The 21850-nt window shown below is 47.8% G+C and overlaps 1 protein-coding gene across 6 annotated transcripts in view; it reads right to left on the minus strand.

The window, feature by feature from the left end:
• The window catches only part of HDAC4 (histone deacetylase 4), a 195567-nt gene that overhangs the window by 102212 nt on the left and 71505 nt on the right, over positions 1-21850 (minus strand). For all 6 annotated transcript variants that reach the window (XM_051791018.1, XM_051791016.1, XM_051791017.1 and 3 more), the window contains one exon: positions 13982-14053. In XM_051791018.1, the coding sequence (XP_051646978.1) occupies positions 13982-14053 (72 nt within the window). The remainder of the gene's footprint in view (positions 1-13981; positions 14054-21850) is intronic.

A 21850-nucleotide genomic window follows, 5' to 3' on the forward strand; every position in this document is an offset into this window, starting at 1 on the left:
CACGAAGCCCTGTGTGATCTTTAGAGGTCTTTTCCAGCCTTAATGATTCCGTGATTCTGTTCTATGTAAGGATGGATCCATGAGGGCCTATTAACAAAACCCACTGTCTGCACATCGGGAGAGTAGCACGTTATTTAGAAAGGAAGTTGTTGGATCATATTTTCAAGGAAAATGATACAAACAACCCAAACCAGCACTGTTTGCCACAGACTGAGGCGTTCAGATCAACAGAGGCAGTTTTAGAGCACAACTTAATTTCCAGATAGAACAGAACTGGATAAACCCAACCAAACAAAGCTCCAAGGAGGAAGAAACATGGGGTTGAAACATGTTACAGTCAGTTTGATCACCAGCGTGTGTTTAGAAGATGCAAAATTCCTTCCTGACCTCACCCAAACTTTGACTCCCTTGTACGATCATCACTCTGTCAGAAATGCCATCTCGGTATTTTAGGTGACAGTACATTTGTTTGTACTGTACATTTCTGGGGAGAAAACTTGTGATATTTTGTAGGTCACTCGGTTTTACCATCTGCCTCGATTTGTGCTTAAGGAAAGTGTTGTTTCTGAAATCCCCGGTGTTGTACACAAATTTGAGGACGTCGTAACCAGCAGCAGCTTGGTTTTGTGCCATCCCAACGGAAACGTTCCTGGTTAAGGGAAAAAGGTATCATTGGAAGCTTGGGGATGGTCACTGCACATGGGAGCACCTTGGGAGATATCTGTCCACCACCAGCACCTCCTGAGGCAGGGAGTGACCTGCAGGAACCACTGCCAGAGCCATCCCTGGAGAGCCTCACAGGCACAGAATCATGGAATGGTTTGGGCTGCAAGGGATCTTGAAGCCCATCCAGTCCCACCCCCTGCCATGGGCAGGGACACCTTCCACCAGCCCAGGTTGCTCCAAGCCCCGTCCAACCTGGCCTTGGACACTTCCAGGGATCCAGAGGCAGCCACAGTTTCTCTGGGCAACCTGGGCCAGGGCCTCCCCACCCTCATAGCCAGGAATTCCTTCCCAATATCCCATCTAACCCTGCCCTCTGTCAATGGGAAGCCATTCCCCCTCATCCTGTTCCTCCATGTCCTTGCCCAAAGTCCCTCTCCAGCCTTCTTGTAGGTAAATAGTTTGTCAATCCTCCAGAATGACTTTAAAAAATTCTGTAAAAAAATGTAAAGCTTATTAGTAAACTAAAACCAGGGTGGGAGAGGTCCTTCACTGCAAAGCTTCTCTTCTCCTTGCCAGCCCTTCTCAGATGCCTGAAGAGGCTTTACCAGCCACCCTGACAGCGACGAAATAAAGCACAATGACAACTCGCTGATCCTTGGGAAGGAAAACGCAAAATTATTCAGTAAGGTCTTGGAATTTTCTAGCGGATTTGTCCTTGTTTTGACCATAATCACACAAGTGATGCCAGCAGCAAACCCATCTGGCGCGTGTAAGACGAAATATCTGCCGCTCGGGAAGATCAACGTCTCAAAATTAGCATTTGCGTTAAGATCTGGTTTTGCAACGGCTTAAAGGACAAACAAGTTCGGCTGCACTTCAAACAGTTCAAAACTTCCAACTGTTCTACCCAGGATGTCTAAAGCTGTTTGTAGCTAAAGGAGAAAGGGAAGGGACTGAAAACCAGGAGTGATGCTCTTCATGGAATCAGAGAATGGTTTGGGTTGGAAAGACCTTAAAGCTCAAAGTCTCGCCCCCCGCCGTGGGCAGGGACACCTTCCACTAGACCTGGATGCTCCAAGCCCTGTCGAGTCCCATAGGCCACACAGGTCTTATGGGCCTCATAGGCCCTACAGGCTCCATTGGCCCCGCTGTCCTCATGGGCCCTATAGGACCAATAGGCCCCATAGGCCTCACAGGTCCTACACGACCAATAGGCCCTGCTGTCCTCACAGGCCCTACAGGACCAATAGGCCCCACTGTCCTCACAGGCCCTACAGGACCAATAGGCCCCGCTGTCCTCATAGGCCCTATATCACCAATAGGCCCCACAGGCCTCACAGGCCCTATAGGACCAATAGACTCCAGAGTCTACATGGGCCCTATATCACCAATAGGCCCCACAGTCCTCAGAGGCCTTATAGGACCAAGAGACCCCACAGTCCTCACGGGCCCTACAGGACCAATAGGCCCCATAGGCCTCATGGGCCCTACAGGACCAATAGGCCCCACAGGCCTCACAGCCTTAACACAGCACCCAGCTACTGGAATTTTCTTTAGTAATCCACTTTGTGGGACACAAACAGCTCCCTAAGCAGAGTTCTTGGCCTGAGGAAGACAGAGAAGGTGACATTAGTAACACTTCAGCTCAACAGGGCTCCACTACAACCACACTGGCATTGATGGTGTTGAATCCATCGAGGAGGTGCCACTTTTAAGCCAGGTTTAACCTCCTAATTCTGTGCTGAAGTCAGAGACAGCCTCAATACCTGCAGGCAGCTCTCTCTGCCCAGGGATGCACAGCTCAGTATTTTGGGTTTTAAGCAGTGTTTAGGTATAAATCAGCAGTTAATATTCAATTCCAAGGTGTAAATAACACCCTGCATCACGTAACAGCTCCTTAGAAGCTGAAATTTTCATCCCATGTAAGAACTTAACTTCATGAGATAAAGAGTAAAAGTGCATTTTAAACTACACAAAACTTAATATCCAACATGCTCCAGGCCTGTCTGAAAACCCCCATTAAAGTGCTTTAAAAGGACTCGAATTTGTCTCAATATTCTTACTCGTCTGTCACCTCACATGCCTCATTTAGAAGCGATTTATTTATTTCTTGTATAACAGAATTCTGGTGTAGTTCCTGCACCAGCATCCTGACCAGCAGCAGTAACTTTGTTAGCACATGCAGCCAAATCTCTACATTGCAGCCCAAATTATTTAAAAATAATAATAAAGAAATGATAACATTTAATATTTTTTTAAAAGCAACAAAAGAAAGTGTACCTTGCTAAGCTCGGGAGAAGCAGTACAAAAAAGCTTGTGTTTGGCAAAAGTCTATGAATATTTGAGGATATGAGTATTTACAAGCTTCAGGAATTTGATGGGGTTCACTGATTTACAAGTTGCCAAGGAAATGCATTTCCTGCTTCTCTACTGCAACGAGCCTTTTCCAACCCAGTAAACAGCAGCAGAGCTCCAAAGCTGCCCCCTCTGTGCCAAAGAACACAATTTCTGCTGAAATTGGGCTCTTCTAAAGAGAAAACAGAGCTTATCCAACAAATGCAGGGGGTTTGGAATACGAGTAAAGCACATTTTGGACCTGGAAAGTGTGTAACTGGTATCTGTGAGGGAATGATTGCAAAGGTTGGGGTGGGGGAGTGTCTTTAATGAAGTTCTCCTGGAATCCCCCCCTTCAGATTAGGGTAGAGTAGCAGTTTCATCTGCCTGGGCCTCCCTGAAATAAAAGGCAGGGTTAGATGGGATACTGGGAAGAAATCCTTCCCTGGGAAGGTGGGGAGGCTCTGGCACAGGTTGCCCAGAGAAGTTGTGGCTGCCCCATCCCTGGGAGTGTCCAAGGCCAGGTTGGAGGGGGCTTGGAGCAACCCAGGATAATGGAAGGTGTCCCTGCCCATGACAGGGGGTGGGACTGGATGGGTTTTAAGGCCCCTCCCAGCCCAAACCAACCTGGAATTCCATGATTCTTTGAGTGGCACTTGGGATGGGTGAGGTGGGAACGGTGCTCCAAGGCGACCCCTGGCACATGGAGTTTGAAGGCTCTGATGAACACTTTGAATGGAAAGCAACAGAGCTGAGACAGCTCCCAGGGCACAGAAGGAGTGGAGGGGGTGGCAACGCCACCTCTGTGCCCAACGCTGGCACATGAGGCAGCAAAGGGAACCTGGGCTCCCAGCTGAGCCAGAGAACCAAAGCACATCCTGAGCGGGAAGGGACCCACAAAGATCAACCAGTCCAACACCTGGTCCTGCACAGACACCCCAAGAATCCCACCATGTTCCTGAGAGCATTGTCCAAACATTCCCTTTGCTGCTCCCTTGTCTCCCTGGGAGCAGCAGGTCTGCAGAAGCAGGAGGTGGCAGGTCTGAGCAAGTCCATGATCTCCCTGCTGTTGATCAGTCCAGGAGGACATTCCACAGCTTCTCTGCCATAAATACCATCTGATGTTCTTTTTCATCCTGACTGCTGGGTCCCCACCACTGAGGCTTCAGGAGAGGACAGTTAAAGCAGAGTGGAGTAATCCACGTGTTCCCAAATGGAGATAAACTGCCGTTTTTCCTGGTGGTTCCCCAAATTCCCTGTTCCACTGACCGAGGTGAAACGACTCGTTACGGACACCGTGTGCACTTGGCTGCACATAAAACCAGATGAAGTTTCTTGGCTGCTTATTCAGGACACCTGATCCTTGTGTCAACACAGCCAGGATCTTTCCTGCTCTGTTATTCCCAGTTCTTATCAGCATCAGGACACGGTCATATCGTGTATCGCGGCGGCCGGAAAGCAATCGTCTGAACAGAAGTTAAACCTTGCCCTGGGCTGCCACTCGAGAAAGGAGACTCTAGAATTTCATTCTTTGCAATTTTAAGGATTATTTCATGCCAGTGTAGGGTCACCACGGTCCCCAAGGTGCCAAAAGGGATATTTTATCTGTTTACTTATTCTCAGTACCATTAGGAAAGATATTGGCTGGGAGCCACGTAAATCCAGCCATTCCGAGGGCTCTGCTCACCATCAGGAATTTTGGGGCATCATCTCTGAAGGTCAGTGACTTGATAACCAACGGTCACCTGGAGCTCCACCCATCCAAAGTGGCATGTTGTGGTGGATCAGAGCAGCCACAGCCATGCTCTTCCCATGAATCCAAGTACCTCCTGGGTTTTCCCCAAATGTCTGAGATATCCTTCCATGTGTTTATGGGTTAAAGCCAGAGCACTGCATTTCCCTTCCAGAGGGAACTCCCTCCCACGGACTCTTGTCCCCCACACTTGGTGGCCCATCCAGAGGGAGGATGGTGAGGGAGCAGCAGCACCTGGGGCATGAGAAAGGAAGGAACCACTTCTGGGGCTCTGCCACTCCAGTGAAGAATCCAGAGAATCATCTGTCCTGTGTGAAGTGGACAAGGTAAAGATGATTTTCCATCTTCCCCCAGGATATGTCTGCTCCAGCCCTGACTCAGTCCTCTTCCTCCAGCTTTTCCTTCTGCCCTCTCCAGTGTTATCTTTTCCCATGAGCTTTAAACTCCTGAGTCTTCATAGATTTTATCACAGACATAGCAAGGGATGGAGGACAGGGATCTGGATTTTGTTTAGTTCAAGCCATGCTAAATCCCTGGAACAGGGATTACACAAGTATAATACCAATATATATACACATATATACATATGTATTATACGTATAAGTATATACAAATCCCTGGGACAGGGATTTACACGTAACATGAAAGGAATTTTGTTTTTTCTATCCATAAAAATGGGGGGGGTATTTTTCTAATAATGTTCCACTTGTAGTTTGCCAGCAAAACTTTCGGTCAAAGGTTGGATTCGATGATCTCGGAATTCTTTTCCAACCTTAATGATTCTATGCTTGCCACCAGGAAAAGCTCTTTGGACCCTCTAGACTATCAAAGGTAGGAAAGGGAGACAAGGAGCCATTCCCTCTGGAACATCTGAGCTGGCTTTAAAATCCAAACCATGATGTGTGAGGTTAAATGCCTACACACACACACACACACACACACAGTTCCACTGGAACGGCAACCAGGGACAGAGCTGGGTGCTTCTCCCAAGGTCCTGCTTGGGAATGTCCCAGGGCTCTCACTGCACAGTCACTGAGCTGAAGGAGGGGAGGTTTAGATGGGACACTGGGAAGGAATCCTTCCCCGGGAGGGTGAGGAGGCCCTGGCACAGGTTGCCCAGAGAAGCTGTGGCTGCCCCATCCCTGGAAGTGTCCAAGGCCAGGTTGGAAGGGGCTTGGAGCAACCTGGGCTGGTGGAAGGTGTCCCTGCCCATGGCAGGGGGTGGCATGGGATGGGCTTTAAGGTCCTTCCAACCCAAAGCAGTGGGTTGGGATTCCATGATTCCTGAATATTTGGAGGTATCAAATCCACGTGCTCCTGAACTCCAGCAGATATGTTTGAGAGGGTCACATGTCCAAGGGCTCCAGTATTTTATGTGAAGGGAATTAGTGTCGCTCTCTGAGCTGGCTTCTAACAGCAAAACTGTTAGTTGCTGCTCAGTTAAGCAAAGTCCCTCTGATCCAAGCTGGGCTGAGCCAGCCAGGGCAGGTCTAATGCCAGCCTAAGACAGTTCCCATCCCAGTGACAGGCACACCCGGCTGACTGTCGGAGGAGCAGGAACCAGTGCTGCTCCCTTCCCTCTCTGTGCATCACAAACACCTTCCCAAACCCACTGCTGATCCCCACACCTCAAATCACCTCCTTTCCACAACAGAAAACAAAGAGAAAAGCCCACTGATTGTCAGAGAAGGATTTCAGAAGCGGAGGAGCAAAAGCCCACCTGCTGCCTGGCCAGATCCATGTCTCAGGCATTGGAATCCCAGCACTCCCGGAAAATGACTCCAGCTCTGCCCCCAAAACCTCACTTGTTTGCTGGGAGAGCAGAGCTGGTGACACACACGTGGGTTGGGTGATAAAAGTCCACTGTCTCCTAAAAGGAGACCTCTGTATGGACAAGGCCAAGTGTCACAAGTCACAGATTCCCAAAATGGTTTGGGTTGGAAGGACCTTAAAGCTCATCCAGTGCCACCCCCTGCCATGGGCAGGGACACCTTCCATTATCCCAGGATACTCCAAGCCCTGTCCAACCTGGCCTTGGACACTTCCAGGGATGGGATAATGTTGTTTTCTGTATATCAAGCCTTCTTCTATTCAATGATTTTCCACGTATATAATATGGATTTGGAAAGGCATTATGAAGAAAAAGGCATGACTTTGATAGTCATTTAAAGAGAGAATTCAAGCCTGTTAGGAATTAAAAATATTCCTTAAAGACATTAATTCCTAACTCTAACTGGATTTTGGTACTTCATCAGATTTGGGTCCTAGAGAGGTCTGGATTCTTAAAGAGACCTCAAAGCTCATCCAGTCCCACTCCTGCCATGGGCAGGGACACCTTCCACTAGCCCAGGTTGCTCCAACCTGGCCTTGGACACTTCCAGGGATGGGGCAGCCACAGCTTCTCTGGGCAACCTGTGCCAGGGCCTCCCCACTGGAACAGGTTGCTCCCTTTGACTAGTTTTGTACTACATATTCCTTTTTAATACATTTTTACCAGCATCAAAGGTAAGAAAAGTACAGTAAAAAAGAACTAGGTCTGATATTTTTCTAATAGAGCAATTTCCCATCATACTTAAAGCATAAAAATATGCTCTTATTATATGAAACTGGCAACAACATCAAAAAATATTGAAGAGCTTAAGACAGTTTTGGAATAGGAAAATACAGAGGATAAAGGTAGTCACTGTAAGTACTTTTTAAATACCTTCTTGTAACAGTCGAATGTATTTTTTAGAACAAATTGAGAAAACCTGTGGTAATTTCTTTACTCTGAGGGACAATTTGCACACAGGTGGTATCACTGCAAATAAAAACCTCCCATATGACACTTAACCAATGCCCACGATGCCCTAACAGCTCAAGATCTTCCAGACCTTCTTCAACGTCATTACAGTGATGGGCAGGACAACAAATGGGGTGAGAAAGGCAAGTTTTGACCTAAATTTCACCCACAGTTTGGTCATCAGTGCAACCTGGAGAAGTGCTACAGCAGCTTGGGAGCTCCTCCCTCCAATGGGAAAGGCCATTGAATTCCATTAGAAACTTCTAAACAACTTCCCTGTATAAAATTCACCACAAGAACTGTCAGAGCTTTAAAAAATACCTCCAAAAAGTACCATTAAAACGTGCAGTACATCCCTTCTGTATATTAAAACTGCAGCTCCAAATCAATGATTCCAAAGCTTTTTATTAGGTCATAAAAAACTTCAGGCCAGCTCATAATGAAATCTCTAATCAAATATGAATGAATCATCTGATATGACACAGTCCCTTGAATGAAAAACAGATGGAAAAGTGGTGATGGTTGAGTGGTTTAAATCACAGGATGTTAAGCCAAAGGAGCAGATATTTAATCACAGAATCATGGAATGCTTTGGGTTGGAAGGGACCTCAGAGCTCATCCAGTGCCACCCCCTGCCATGGGCAGAGACATCTCCCACTAGCCCAGGTTGCTCCAAGCCCTGTCCAACCTTGAACACTTCTACACATGGGGAGTCCCCTTCCCTGGGGAATGGGGGAATATCTCCTTAATGAACCATCAGCAATTCCCCAGGGAAGCATCTGGAGTCTGCCCCGGTATTTCAGGCATTGTTGCACAAGTGATTCACCTGAGATTCCCTCCACTGGCCCAAGAAAAAGCAGAGCCAAATATAGCCCTGACAATCAGTATACACCAGGGAAGAGCCTCTGGGATCTCACTAAAGGCAGCTCCGTGAGAAGAGGAATTCCTAAAATCCTTGGAACGCAGGTGCTGCTCTTTCCCCTTTGGAGATAAACCACCCCCAGTTAATTTGGGCAGAAAGGCCCCTGGGGAGAAAAACAGGGCAGGAAAAGGGAAGGAGGACCAAAGGAACAGTCCATCCTCATCCTCCAGCTCACATCCATCCACCAGGAGAAGCTGATGGAAAGGAGGAGTGGAGTCCAGGCTGTCAGACCCTGCAATCCCAGGGCTGCTCCTTTTTGGCTTCCCTTGAAAAAGTGACAGGATTAAAAATCAAATCAAAACTAACCAACAAAGACCTCACCTTGGTTACCTCCCTAAGGCTGCAAATCCAGGTGAAGTATCCAGAGTGGGAACACACCTGGCAGACAAGACATGGCACAGGCACCTCCAAGATCACATCTGATTTTTTCCCTGAAAAACCGCTCAATCCATGACCAACTTTCCATGAAAAATTTATCCCTTTTCATTCATCTCACAGTAGTGTGATTTTTAGCAAAGCCAGAGGCAATGGGAACAAATTCCTGATTAACCTTTCATGGGAGTCTTTCCATGTCTGCTCCCATCCCACCACCTCCTCCTTCCCTAGGAAGTCACCAAGTTCAAGCATTCCAAGGCTCTTCCCTCCACCACCTGCACCATTAATTTTGAAAATGACACTTTGGTGAACAGTCAGGACTAAGGGAACCCAGTGAAATCCAGAGCTGATCAGTGGGAATTAATGAACTAAACAAGGTGAGGGAAGAATAAAGAAAATTAGCAAGTTGGGGCTTGCAGTAGAGTAAACTTTCCTGCCAGTTCCTTCTCATCCAGGAAACCAGCTCTGCATCCAAGAGTTGCAGATTTAAGTGCTGCTTTCAGCTGCTGAAAGAGGAATAAGTTAACAATTCATCCCACCCCCTCCAATTCATAACCATTTCCTTGTGGGTAAGAAAGGAGGAGTTGGGGAAATATTTTTCCAGAGACAAAGGACAACAAAGCAGAGTTGAGGAGCTGTGGGCTCCTGCTCTTCCCACCCCACAGGGTGAGGAGATCCATGTTCTGGGCTTCAGTTCTGGCAGAAGATAAGATGCCCAGAGAAGCTGTGGCTGCCCCTGGACCCCTGGAAGTGTCCAAGGCCAGGTTGGAGCAATCTGGGCTAGTGGAAGATGCCCCTGCCCATGGCAGGGGTGGAGCTGGACGGGCTTTAAGGTCCCTCCCAACCCAAACCATCCTGGGATTCTGTGATTGCCAGCTTGGCTAGAGAAGTGGTTTTATTCCATGCAGAATGTGGATGGATCCTGAAGGTGAGGCAGGAGGGGGCCACAAAGCTCCTCCCTGTTCCATCCACCCCTCCACACACACACAGCCCTGCAATGGGCACATGCTGACAAAGTTAAGAGAGGCCAGAAATCATCCTCTGACCAACAAAACAGGAGTTTGAGAACAATATCAGCCCAGAAATGAGGTTCTGAAACTTCAACTTCCCTGCTGCTCTGCAGGGAGCTGCCCAGAGCCTCTGTAGCAATTCCCTTCTCTCTCCTGTATAAATAACCCCAAATTTCCTGACTGAGTTCTGGGAGTGCTGCAAAGGGCTTTTCTTTTAACTATCAAGGCTCTAAACTACATTAATCTGTAGCTTTTCTTCTATCTTGGAATCCCAGAATGGTTTGGGTTGGAAGGACCTTAAAGCCCATCTCATCCCACCCCCTGCCATGGGCAGGGACACCTTCCACTAGCCCAGGTTGCTCTGACCTGGCCTTGGACACTTCCAGGGATGGGGCAGCCACAGTTACTCTGGAAATCTTATCTTGTGCCACCATAAATGGTGGCAGAATTAACACCCCAAGCCTGGCAAAACCAGCTCTGGCTTTTCAATAACCCCACAAGAGGACAATAAGCCAATGAGGTTGTGACATTAAATGGTTTCTCTAGAACTCACTTCTATCAATAATTTGGGGGGCTTGGATGGGTTTCTCCCCCTCCTGGACTCCATATATATGTCTCCATATATAATATCAAGATATTTTTAACATTAAAGAGAAGCCTTTCTGCAGATGAGCTACTTTTGGGCACCATAAAACCTCACGTTGTTCCCAAACTCACACAGCCCAGGGTGAACGAGGCCAGTGGGATCCTGGCTGTCAGGAGCCCAAGTCCCACGGGCAGCAACCTGAACCTGCTTCAAAGCTGCTTTGGTACCTTCCTGAAGGAGCTTTGGAAGCAGCCCTGGCCCAGTAAGGGCATCCCCTGCCTTGGAAAAGGGGAATTCACAATTCCAAGCGTGGATTTCGGACTGACTGGAATAGCCCTCCTTCCTCCTGCAGACAGGGATTAATCTCTGATTTCAAAAGCCTCTAAAATCATGGAACAATATTAGTCCAGAGGCTCTTACAAACCTTTTATCCCTAAACACATCAACATTTTTTTTTTTGCAAAGGAATGTGGAAGTGAGAGTGGATAGTTAGCTCCAAGGTGAAAGGAAAAGCAGCAGGGAACTGAAATCTCCCACAGGATCCCCTGGCTGCCTCTGCCCTGCTGCCCCTGCTGTTCCCAGATCCAGCAGAGCCCCAGTGCTGTGCTGGAAGAGCCATGCCAAGGGATGGGCAGCAGGAAGTGCAGAGGCAGCAGGTCCAGGATGGACAGTGGGAAGCAGCCACGTGTGGAAGAGCAGAGGGGAAGCTGAAGCTCCAAGGTGAAGTCCCCAAACTCCTGGTTTGTTGGTCAGAGGATAATTTCTGGACTCTCTAACTCTCTGTGTGCACATGGAGGGATACATGGAAGACAGATGAGCTTTTTGGATATATTTTATCACAGCTTGGGAAGGCATCCCTGAAAAATCAATGGAAACACGACGTGAAAGGGAATAATTTTTTTCCCAATTGTATCACACAGAGATATCCTTAAAATTCCACCTAGCAGAAAAACACAGCTGCTCAGCTGAGCCTCTTCATCCCAATTCCCAGTTTTATTACCTAAAAGAAAGCTTTAAGTTTAAAAGGGGTAATTTCCACTTTATTCAGCATTTTACTTATGGCATAGAATCCCAGAGTGGTTTGGGTTGGGAGGGACCTTAAGGATCATCTCACTCCAACCCCCCTGCCATGGGCAGGGACACCTTCCACTAGCCCAAGTTGCTCCAACCTGGTCTTTGACACTTCCAGGGATGGGGCAGCCACAGCTTCTGTGGGCAACCTGTGCCAGGGCCTCCCCACCCTGACTTAAAAAAAAAAAAAAAAAAGAATTAAGGAAAACAATTTTGCTCAATAATTTAAATTACTACTGAACTTCAATTCCACTCAACCCAGTTCACTCCTAAAAGCATTTCATAAAAATGCCCTAAATGTTCCTTTTTTGTAGTTGAAATGCTCTGCAGGACAGAGGATTTTTAGGACTTTCTCACCATTTCACATCAGAGGATAACAACTAACAAGGGTCAAACCTCTCCTTCACTTGGTTGGTAGTGAGGAGAAAATCATTTTGGTTTCCTACAGTCGCACCACAGTGATTTTATCTCCCACCCAAGTGCAGGATAAAAGCCCTGAGACCACTCAAGTTCATTCAACTCCAGCCTGCCAAGGCAGGAGAACACTTTAAACCAAATCTCCCAGGACACAATCAAACCATTTTTTTCCCTTAAGCTGTTTTCCAACACCATTATTTCAGCCGTGCCTGAGACCTGGGACACCCTCCCCCCAATCCCACACATAACTTGCTTTTCCAGATCAGAATCCCAGAATGGTTTGGGTTGGAAGGGACCTTAAGGATCATCCCATTCCACCCCCTGCCATGGGCAGGGACACCCTCCATTAGCCCAGGTTGTTCCAACCTGGCCACTTCCAGGGATGGGGCAGTCACAGCTTCTCTGGACAACCTGTGCCAGGGCCTCCCCACCCTCACAGCCAGAATTCCTTCCCAACATCCCATCTATCCCTGCCCTCTGGTACTGGGAAGCCATTCCCCCTCGTCCTGTCCCTCCAGGTCCTTGTCCAAAGTCCCTCTCCAGCTCTGGATGGATCCCTGACTTATTGTTTTCTCAAAAGCATAGAGGTGAGCTATTAAAAACACTCAAACCAGAGTCCAAACAGCCAGAATTCCCTAAATCCTGAATGAGTCCATTCCACCTCAAAACAGGGAAGAACAGAGCCCAGCAGACTCCACCAGCAGGTTCCTCGAGCTGGGAACCAGCACTGGCCTCTGGCTGAAAGACCTCAGAAAGAAACCCTAAACTTAGCCAGCAACAAAATCAACACCAAAACACAAGAATAAAAGGCTCCAAGCTATCCCATTCCCAATGCTGACCAACGAGCCACTGATGGATCCACTCCCCTTGCGCGGAGCCATGGAATCCAACCCGGCACAGAGATCCCAAACGGGGAGTCAAACCTGTCAGTTGACCTGTGTTACCAGAGTCATTTAAAAATGGGAATCTCTCTGAGGGTTGGGAAAACAGAACCTCCCTTACCTGCTGGACACGTTTGGGAGCACACGGATGAGAGGGAGATTCCTCACAATCCAAAGCCCAACGCTGGTCAACAACCACCTCTTCTTTTCTTTCCCCAATGCTCGACCTCCTTAAAAGATTCCTTCCCCAGATATGCATTTAAGTCCACAAAACTCCAGGTTAGATCAAGCCCATTTTTCCCCCCCCTCCCAATCTCCTGAAGTTGTTTTGAATAAACCTCGTTTACATCTTTCCAACTGGCACCACCAGAAAGGCTCAGATCTCCTGCGAGATCTTTCCCTTAATATGAAAGGCCCTGGAGGCATTTTGGAAGGCAACAGAGAAGGGAAAGTTGGGCTTTTGGAAGATTTGAGCTGCTACCTGCAAAGCAGAATGTGTTTTCTATCTCCTGGTATAAATCCCTCTCTGTTTGCACCTGGAAACAAAACACTTTGAGGACAGAGAAGGGGGGAAACACAAAGGCCAGGAGCAGATTGTTTTCCACACAATCCCAGGTGTTGGGAGCAGAACTTTGGTTCCCATCCCTTGAAAAACTGCAGCTCTGAGGAGCAGCCAGGCTCCAGGATGGGCACCACAAGACCCAGGAGAGGCCATGGCAGGATCTTGGGAAGAGAAAGAAGAGCAAAGAGCTCCGAGCCCGGCGTGACACCCTTGGTGGATCAGCGCGGCCTCGGCTCCTCTTTCCACATGAGATTCCTCCTCAATAAAAACAGCAGCTCTAAAACCTCCCTGGCTTCCCAGCGCTCCTTTTGGGCTGGGAAAGGACTCCTTAAGGTGCTGCTTTGCTCTCCTGCCCTCTCCTTTCTAAGGAAAACCAGGCAGCTCCCACCAGGCTGGGCTCTCCTCAGCCCCCTGCCTTTTATTTAAGACTCCCAAGGCTGCTGTGCTCCATTCCCAAATCCCCCTCTCCCAGCTTGGGAAAGCAGAGGTGTGCAAGTCCTAACAGACTTTGTGCCAGCATCTGGCATTTGCATCCTGCTCTCTCACTTGCAAGGCAGAGCTGCAGGAGGTTTGCCTGCACCCCCAGAGTAGGAAGGAGGCTTAATAAGAAGTTTTTCCTTACCAGAGCTGGGCATGTGGTTCACTCGAGGTGGATTCAGCAGCTCCACTGGCTGGTCTCTGCCAGAAAGCCCATCTGGAAAGAGGAAAAGCAATAAAATCACATCAACACTTTGGGCAGCTGAGCTATTTTTAGCCAGGGGGAAAAAAAAAATAAAAAATCAGTAACCAATTATCAATGCAGAGCAGAAACACAAGGAGCACAAATCAATGGAAACGAGAACGTTCCCAGGACAGCTGGAGCAGAAAATAAAAGAGACTGTATCCCAAATTACACTCAGCTTTTCCCAGCCTTTCAGTCCACAACTGGTACTGCTCCCAGTCCAAAGAAACAGGCATGGCAGCTTATAAACCTTACCAGAGAATGACCAAATTGCAGCTCCTTCCTCGCTGGGAGAGCTGAGCTGCCACAGAGATGCAGCCCCACAAAGCAAAGTTGAGGAATGGCTGGAATATGCCAGGGAGATGTTAAGGAAAACTGACAAATCACTGCAGGAGATTAAAATGCAGAGACATGCATAACAAGCCCCATTTTGCATAAGTTTGGATTTCAGAAAGGCATTAAAAACATACTTTGTAAATGAGATGCACAAATCCATCTTGCTGAAGCAGTTCCCTGTTTAAAATATTTCCAAGATTGTATCTTGCAGCCAGGTAGAGTCAAACGGAACCAGACCCAGTGCTGAGACTGCCAGACCTGATTTTCTACTCACCCATTCCCTTCCCAGCTGCATCCCCCCTCCAATAAAAGTTGAAGCAAAAAGTGCTAAATGATGTTTTCGGTGTAATTATGAATATGTGAAGGCAGAAAATTTATCTCAACCCTATTTGTTCCAGTCTGTCTCCCTTTTCCCCTCTAACCCCCTTCTGTGCTGCAGCTCTGATAGGATCAAGCCAAACCCTGTCTGGAGACATCAAAGAAGCCACCCCATCTCTCACAGGCAAAGGACAGAGTTAGAAAAACATGAAGACTCATTTCCTTCTCCCTATTTTCTCCTTTTTTTCTGGAGATAAAGCACAGCTGGGACTTCTCCTGGGTTCACCATTCCCAAGGTGCAGCCTCAGGCAATATGTCAATAAATTAAATTATGACCCTGCTTGTTTTCCTCCTCTCAAACAAGTCCTATGGATTATTCACATTATAATTTGGGGGGGGTTGCTTTATTACTCCAGGGCTGGATGTGCTGGAATAGCCAACCTATGGCACTGGGGGGGTGATGCTCGGCCAGCTGGGCTTCACCTGCACCAACAGCAGAGAACAGCAGCAAATGAGAACACCAGACTGAAAAGGTAGAGCAAAACCTCACTATTTTAAATACAACTCACCCACCAGCAGCTCCAGATTCAATGGGCAGCACAGCCCTGGGAACCTCCCAGTTTTTTGGGAGTGGAATATTTTCAGCTTCTCAGCTGAGCTGTTTCAGATGAAGGACCCAACCCCGGTGCTCTGGGAGGCAGCTCCAAGTCAGTTTGGGGGATTTTTAAGCCTTGTTTAATTCTAAAAAATAAAGTGCTTGTATATCTCAAATAGTTAAGAAAAAAAGAGAAAACCCACAAATCAACACTGTTCAATCTTGGTTTCGAAATAAGTAATAGATTAAGATAAATCACAGAAGAAAATGAAGAATATCTGACACCTGAAACACCAAGTGGAACCAAAGTGTGTCAGGACTGAGTTTCTGGATTTGCTGGATCAGGGGATTAACAAATAAATCTCTGTTTGGGGGGAAAAAACAAACAAGGAGGTGGTTTATCACGAGAGATTTGTATAAGGCCCCTCTTCTCCAAAAACACTGGTGTGGATAAAGGAAGGTTAAAATGCCCCTCTAGCCTGTCCTTGGGTAGGGTCTGGAGTTCCAGGTCTGGAGTTCCCAGCACAGGAAGGACATGGAGCTGCTGCAGAGTCCAGAGGAGGCCCCGGAGATGCTCCCAGGGCTGGAGCCCCTCTGCTCTGGAGCCAGGCTGGGAGAGCTGGGGGGGTTCCCCTGGAGAAGAGAAGGGTCCAGGGAGACCTGAGAGCCCCTTGCAGGGCCTAAAGGGGCTCCAGGAGAGCTGGAGAGGGACTAGGGACAAGGGATGGAGAGACAGGACACAGGGAATGGCTTCCCACTGACAGAGGGCAGGGATAGATGGGATATTGGGAAGAAATTGTTGGCTGTGAGGGTGGTGAGGGTCTGGGATGGAATTCCCAGAGAAGCTGTGGCTGTCCCTGGATCCCTGGAAGTGCCCAAGGCCAGGTTGGACGGGGCTTGGAGCTCCCTGGGCTAGTGGGAGGTGTCCCTGCCCATGGCAGGGGGTGGGATGAGCTTTGAGGTCCCTTTAAGAATCCAAACGTCTCTAGGACCCAAATCTGACAAAGTACCAAAACCCACATCCCAACTCACCAGGACTCCTCCTGGCTTTACCATCCTGAGCCCACAAAAGAGTTTGCTTTGATTGATTCCTTCTCTCAAACAGATGAACTAAATCTTGCCAAACTTCAAAGAACTATCTGCTAAAAACTTCCAAGAACTGGCCACTGAAGGATGGGGAATTTGGAGTCCCAGGTCGTGGTTCTGTGCTTTATTTCACTTTAAAGGGGAAATAAATCCCCTATTTTTTTATATTCAACCAAGTTGCTCTCCGGGCCCTGCTGCACCATCACACTGAAGATTAACTTGGAGGGGGACACAAGCTCAGAGAGAGTGTTTTCAGCCACTGCTGCTCTGGGCTTTCTTGCCATCATCACTGGACAGGGATGGAAGCAGCCTGGAGTGCCACCATTGCAAAGGGGTCAAACCAGGCAGGGTTTGACTCTCTTCTGAGCCACAAACCCTGCTTTGAACACTGAGACAAACCAGATTAACTACAAAATATCCCCGAGGTCTCCACTGGCCAAATTTGTCTCAAGCTACTAAAAAACACTGGCAAGAAAACATCCTCTTGAGTTGGTTCTGTCTAATGATTTCCCAAAACCTCTGCAACAACCTGCTCTGTCCATCGAGCCTGGAGGGAAGCAAACACCAGCCTGAGAACAATTAGTGCAGCTTAATTTCCAGATGGGTGTTTCTACTCATTAATTAATCAAACGAAGCCATAATTCACTGATAGAAACTTGAACACTTTTGTTTTTCTCTTAATCTGTTCCAAAGAGTTATTTAAAAATATAGGTTTGGAAGTCGCTGGGTTTGCAGGGTTTAAAGATGTTGAAAATAGTTAAACAAAGGCCAAACCTATGACAACTCACTCCAGAACAAACCAGAAACATGATGGATAAAAACCATCAGGAAAGATGAAGCAGCAAAATCAACAACATCACAAAATCAGAGAGTAATTAGGGGTGGAAAAAAAATCATCAAGTCCATCCAGGGCAAATCCAGACCAGATGAGGACAGGGAAATACAACTTAACTAGTTGCATTAATTTAAAAAAAAAAAAAAAAGACAAATTAGTTGTAAAAAAAAAAAAAAAATCATGAACAAAAAGAGGTTGAAGCATTTTTGCTTGCAGAAACCTGGAAGCAGCCTTGCTATAATTATGAGTTTAAAAACTCAGGGCAGAACTGGGAACCAAGAGGTCATTTGAATAGTTTTCCATGTATTCAGACCTTTGGATCTGATGCAAATCACCCTGGCCTACTTGAATTCCTGGAGGGAAGTGATGAGCAACCAGAAATTATCTTTAAAGGACACCTGGAGCAGAGGGAAAATTCTACAGAGTTGTAGAAGCAAAACTTTAGGAGAGACAGGGGGAAAGAAGCAGAGAAAATCAGCATCATTGGCTCAGCTCTGTCCCTCTGGAGCCCAAAACTGAGAATCCAAGCTGGAAAATGGCTGGAGGTGAAGTGACAAGAGCAAAACCCCTCCCACACTAATGAGGGGACGTGAGATGGTGGCCCCGAGATGTTTTGAGGATGAGCAATTTTCTGCTCACACAGAGTTTGAGACCAGTCCACCCATTTCTGATCTTTTTGAGTCATAAACCTTCTGCACAGCACCTCACTGCACAGCACGAATCAGGGATCTCTGAGAAGGCAGGGAATTTACTCCGAGGGTGGGGAGGCCCTGGCCCAGGTTGCCCAGAGAAGCTGTGGCTGCCCCATCCCTGGAAGTGTCCAAGGCCAGGTTGGACAGGGCTTGGAGCAACCTGGGCTAGTGGAAGGTGTCCCTGCCCATGGCAGGGGGTTGGAATGAAATGGGCTTTAAGGTCCCTCCCAACCCAAAGCAGTCTGGGATTCTGCATTATGGTGAATGGTGATCCATCACATTCATCATCATCATTCATTAATTTGACAATCGTTTCTCTGTGGACCCCTCGCAAGGCAGTTACCAGATTTTGGCTATTTTTACCAAAATGTAGCTCAGGGGCTTAGCCCCCAAGGCCTCCCAGCCAAAAGGGAAACTCTAATTCCTCAGTGCTCAATCCAGAAAAAGCCTCAGGCAATACAAGGAGGCCCACAGCAAGCCCAGGATCAACATCCATCCCTTGGTAGCTGGGGGACAATCCCAACCACATCCTTCCCAGAGCATGGATCCAGATTTAAAACTAAGGGCAGAAAGAAGAGGCTGTTTCTGGATCAGTGACCACTGGATTTGTATCAAGACAACTCCCTTGTTGTCCTCAGTGCTTTCCAGTAGAACAATTCCGAGCTTGCCTCCCAAAAAGAAGAGATCCCTTCCCTTCTCCCCACCGTGCCACCTTCCCGTCGGGTTCATGGGACAACCCAACAACACCTGGATACAACAACACTTCAGGGACAGACCCGAGGAGAGAATGAGCCTCTCTGTTCTCCTCCCTCCAGAGAGGAGTGACTGCCTGGCCAGGGTTACCTTTAATTCCTCCAGGAAGAGGAGCATTGCCGGGATCAGCACAATCTTCTGGCTGCCCTACTTCCAATACTTTCCCATATCCCCTAGTTTTGGTTGCATCAAGGAGCAGTTTGAGCACACAGACTGCATATTTTTTTGGGGGGATGCATCTTAAACTTGACCCAAAACCCCATCCAGTTCACCTAATAAACTCCAGCCACCAGTGGGTGATCAGACTGGGTACAGCCCTAAAGCAAACTTCCCAACAACCCCACATGAGCATCACTCGCTCCAACTCACAGAGCTGATCCTCTTGGAACTTGTCGTTCCTCTTCTTCCCTATCCCTGGAAGTGTCCAAGGCCAGGTTGGACGGGGCTTGGAGCAACCTGGGCTAGTGGAAGGTGTCCCTGCCCATGGCAGGGGGTGGCACTGGATGAGCTTTAAGGTCACTTCCAATCCAAACCACTCTGGGATTCTGGGATTGTTGTCATGCCCTTCCCACAGCTCCTCCTCTCCAAGGAAGGCTGCCCAGCACTCCACAAGCCAGGACAAGCCCCATCCCCTGGAATCAGGCTGTTTCCAGAGAGGTGCAGGCTGTCCAAAGCCAGAGCTCTCCCCGTCCCTGGCAGTGCTCAGGAGTTATGTGCTGTCTCCATGACACGTGTAAGCCCACAGCAATCCCATGGATCTCTTCCAGGCGCAGGGACTTCTGTTCCCTGCTCTCAGTATCCATGTGCCACGGCCACGCTATAAAAAGCCCCCTGTGCTTTCCACGGGAGCCGGGGGAGCAACGTGCAAGCCCTTCTTGGCAGGGTTTGGGGAGGGGCTGGTGAATTTAAAAACCACACCGTGCCCTAACCCTGCATCCCTGGGATACCAAAACGGGAATAAAACCCTCCATCCCTGCCCGCTGAGCACAGTCCACTGACAGATCCTGCCTCGCAGATCGACGGCGTGTGACAAGTTACAATATTAGCCATGAGAACACTAATTATCACGGACGGGTTATTTATTTGTCTGCTCACTCAGAATGTACAGGAGGGGGGGAAAAGCCTTCAACATTTACAAGAAAGCAATTAGGGCAGCAAATGGATTATTTCTCTTTAAACCTATGAGAAAATGCTCAGTGCATATTTCCTCTCTAATTTGTCTGCACTCAAGGATCTATTTTTGGAAGTCTCCCTAGACTGTATTGTAGCACCACATGTACTGTAATGGCATTTTAATTAGCCCAGAGAGCTGGAAGATGCACTCTGCATCCCAAAGAGAAGCAGCCTAACAAAATGAGAGCATCCTTCCCTTCCCTTCTTGGAGATTTATAGCCTCTATCAACCCCAAATACCAATTATGGCTGGAACTGACTGTGACTGCTACAAAAACCCACCCAGCCTCTGGAACTCAAACACAAACCCAGGATTTGAGCACTATTTACTCAGACTGTAAAGGTGGATGGTAAAAATAAAATGCTGCAGGCAGAAGGGGGAGAGAAGGAGAGGAGACAATTAAAATAAAAAGACAGATCTCTTAGAGTTGGGCTCTAAACATGTTCAGGTTTGGCCTGCAAGTGTTATCAAAACAGCCATTTAGATCAGAGTTAATCCAATCCTGTTCAGCTGGGGTTGTTTGGGGCATTTTTTCATTATTATGATTACCACAACTACATCTGAAATTCCAGTGAGCCACCTTGCACTGCCAGCAAGTGACAAAATACATCCCCATCCCCAGTACTGCCTGTACATGGATTTAACTGGCCATAATTCTGATTGCCTGCTTTGGGTGCAGCAGAAACTGGGTCAGGCTGGTGTCCATCCTAGCTACAGAAGAGGCTGGCACATCTGGAATCACAAACCTCTTCCAATCCCTTGACAACTCAGATTTATCCAGAGACATTCCTATGTCCAGGTGTGAGGTGGGACGTTCCCCCAGAGCCAACAGACCCCACAGCACCTCACAACTGAGAGCCAGGATGGCTTTCAAGCTTTCTTCTGCATTCAGATCCACGGGAATATTTCCCAAGAATCTGAAGATACTCAGGTATAACCTCAACAAGAGCCTGGTCCTGCTTTCCTACCCCAAACCTGGAAAGATAAATCCAACAGGTCCCACTTTGGTTGACAGCAAGGTAAAAGCAATCAAAAATAAAAACCTTGGAGCAACCTGGCAGAGTGGAAGGTGTCCCTGCCCATGGTAGGGGGTAGGACTGGATGAGTTTTAAGGTCCCTTCCGACCCAAACCATTCTGGGATTCTAATGCCCAGCAGCAGTTCATACAAAAAGCACCTTTAATGTATTCCTAGGAAGTTATCCCAGAAGCCAAAATACCCAAGAAGTGTTAAACCAGGAAACTGTGGCCCCCAAGGTGTTGACAGACTAATATCCAAATGACAAGACACTGCTTTTCAAATGCCAAGCCCTGAAAGGATTGTGTTCCACTTCCCAGGCCGTTATTTTCCTTAATTCCTGGCAGTGGGAGGACAAAGCAACTCCTACTAAACATGACAATTTTCAGTCTCTCCAGCAGACTCTGGTGACTTCATCCACCCAGAACTTAAAAGATGTGTCATTCTGGAAATCCATGGGAATAAAATCATCCTTTCCACGTAAATGCAAGGGATGTGAGGTGTGGAATAACCCATCCATGGGATCAGAGAGAGAACGCTCACTGCACGTGGCCCTGATGGAATTACAGCAAGAAGGAAGAGCTGCCCCATTCCAGAAGATTTGCTTCCCCCTTTGGGCAAGGAGAGGCAGAACCCCCCACAGCCAACCTTTCCACTGCCCCCCAGGCAGAGAATCCAGGGAAGAAACAATAAAATACAAAGGAAAAATTACCCCATTAAAGGAAGAGAATGCATATCACACTTTTGGGGGGTGCTTTTCCTTTTTAAGCCAAAAATGCCCATCTTCAATGCTGAGTTTCACTCCATTTCTCTACAACCAGTTTCAAAATCAGCCTGCTCAGTGCATGGAAAATAAAGGCCAAGTCCAATTAGGGCCAAGCTCGAGCACGGGGAGCAGGAGAGGCCATATCTCGATCCCATGTCCCACCCTGGCAGCCCAGAGAGGGCTCAGAATCCACCAAGGAA

Source organism: Manacus candei, unplaced genomic scaffold, assembly GCF_025592945.1.
Source record: "Manacus candei isolate 608988 ecotype Guabito, Panama unplaced genomic scaffold, ASM2559294v1 h1tg000029l, whole genome shotgun sequence".
NCBI lineage: Eukaryota > Metazoa > Chordata > Aves > Passeriformes > Pipridae > Manacus > Manacus candei.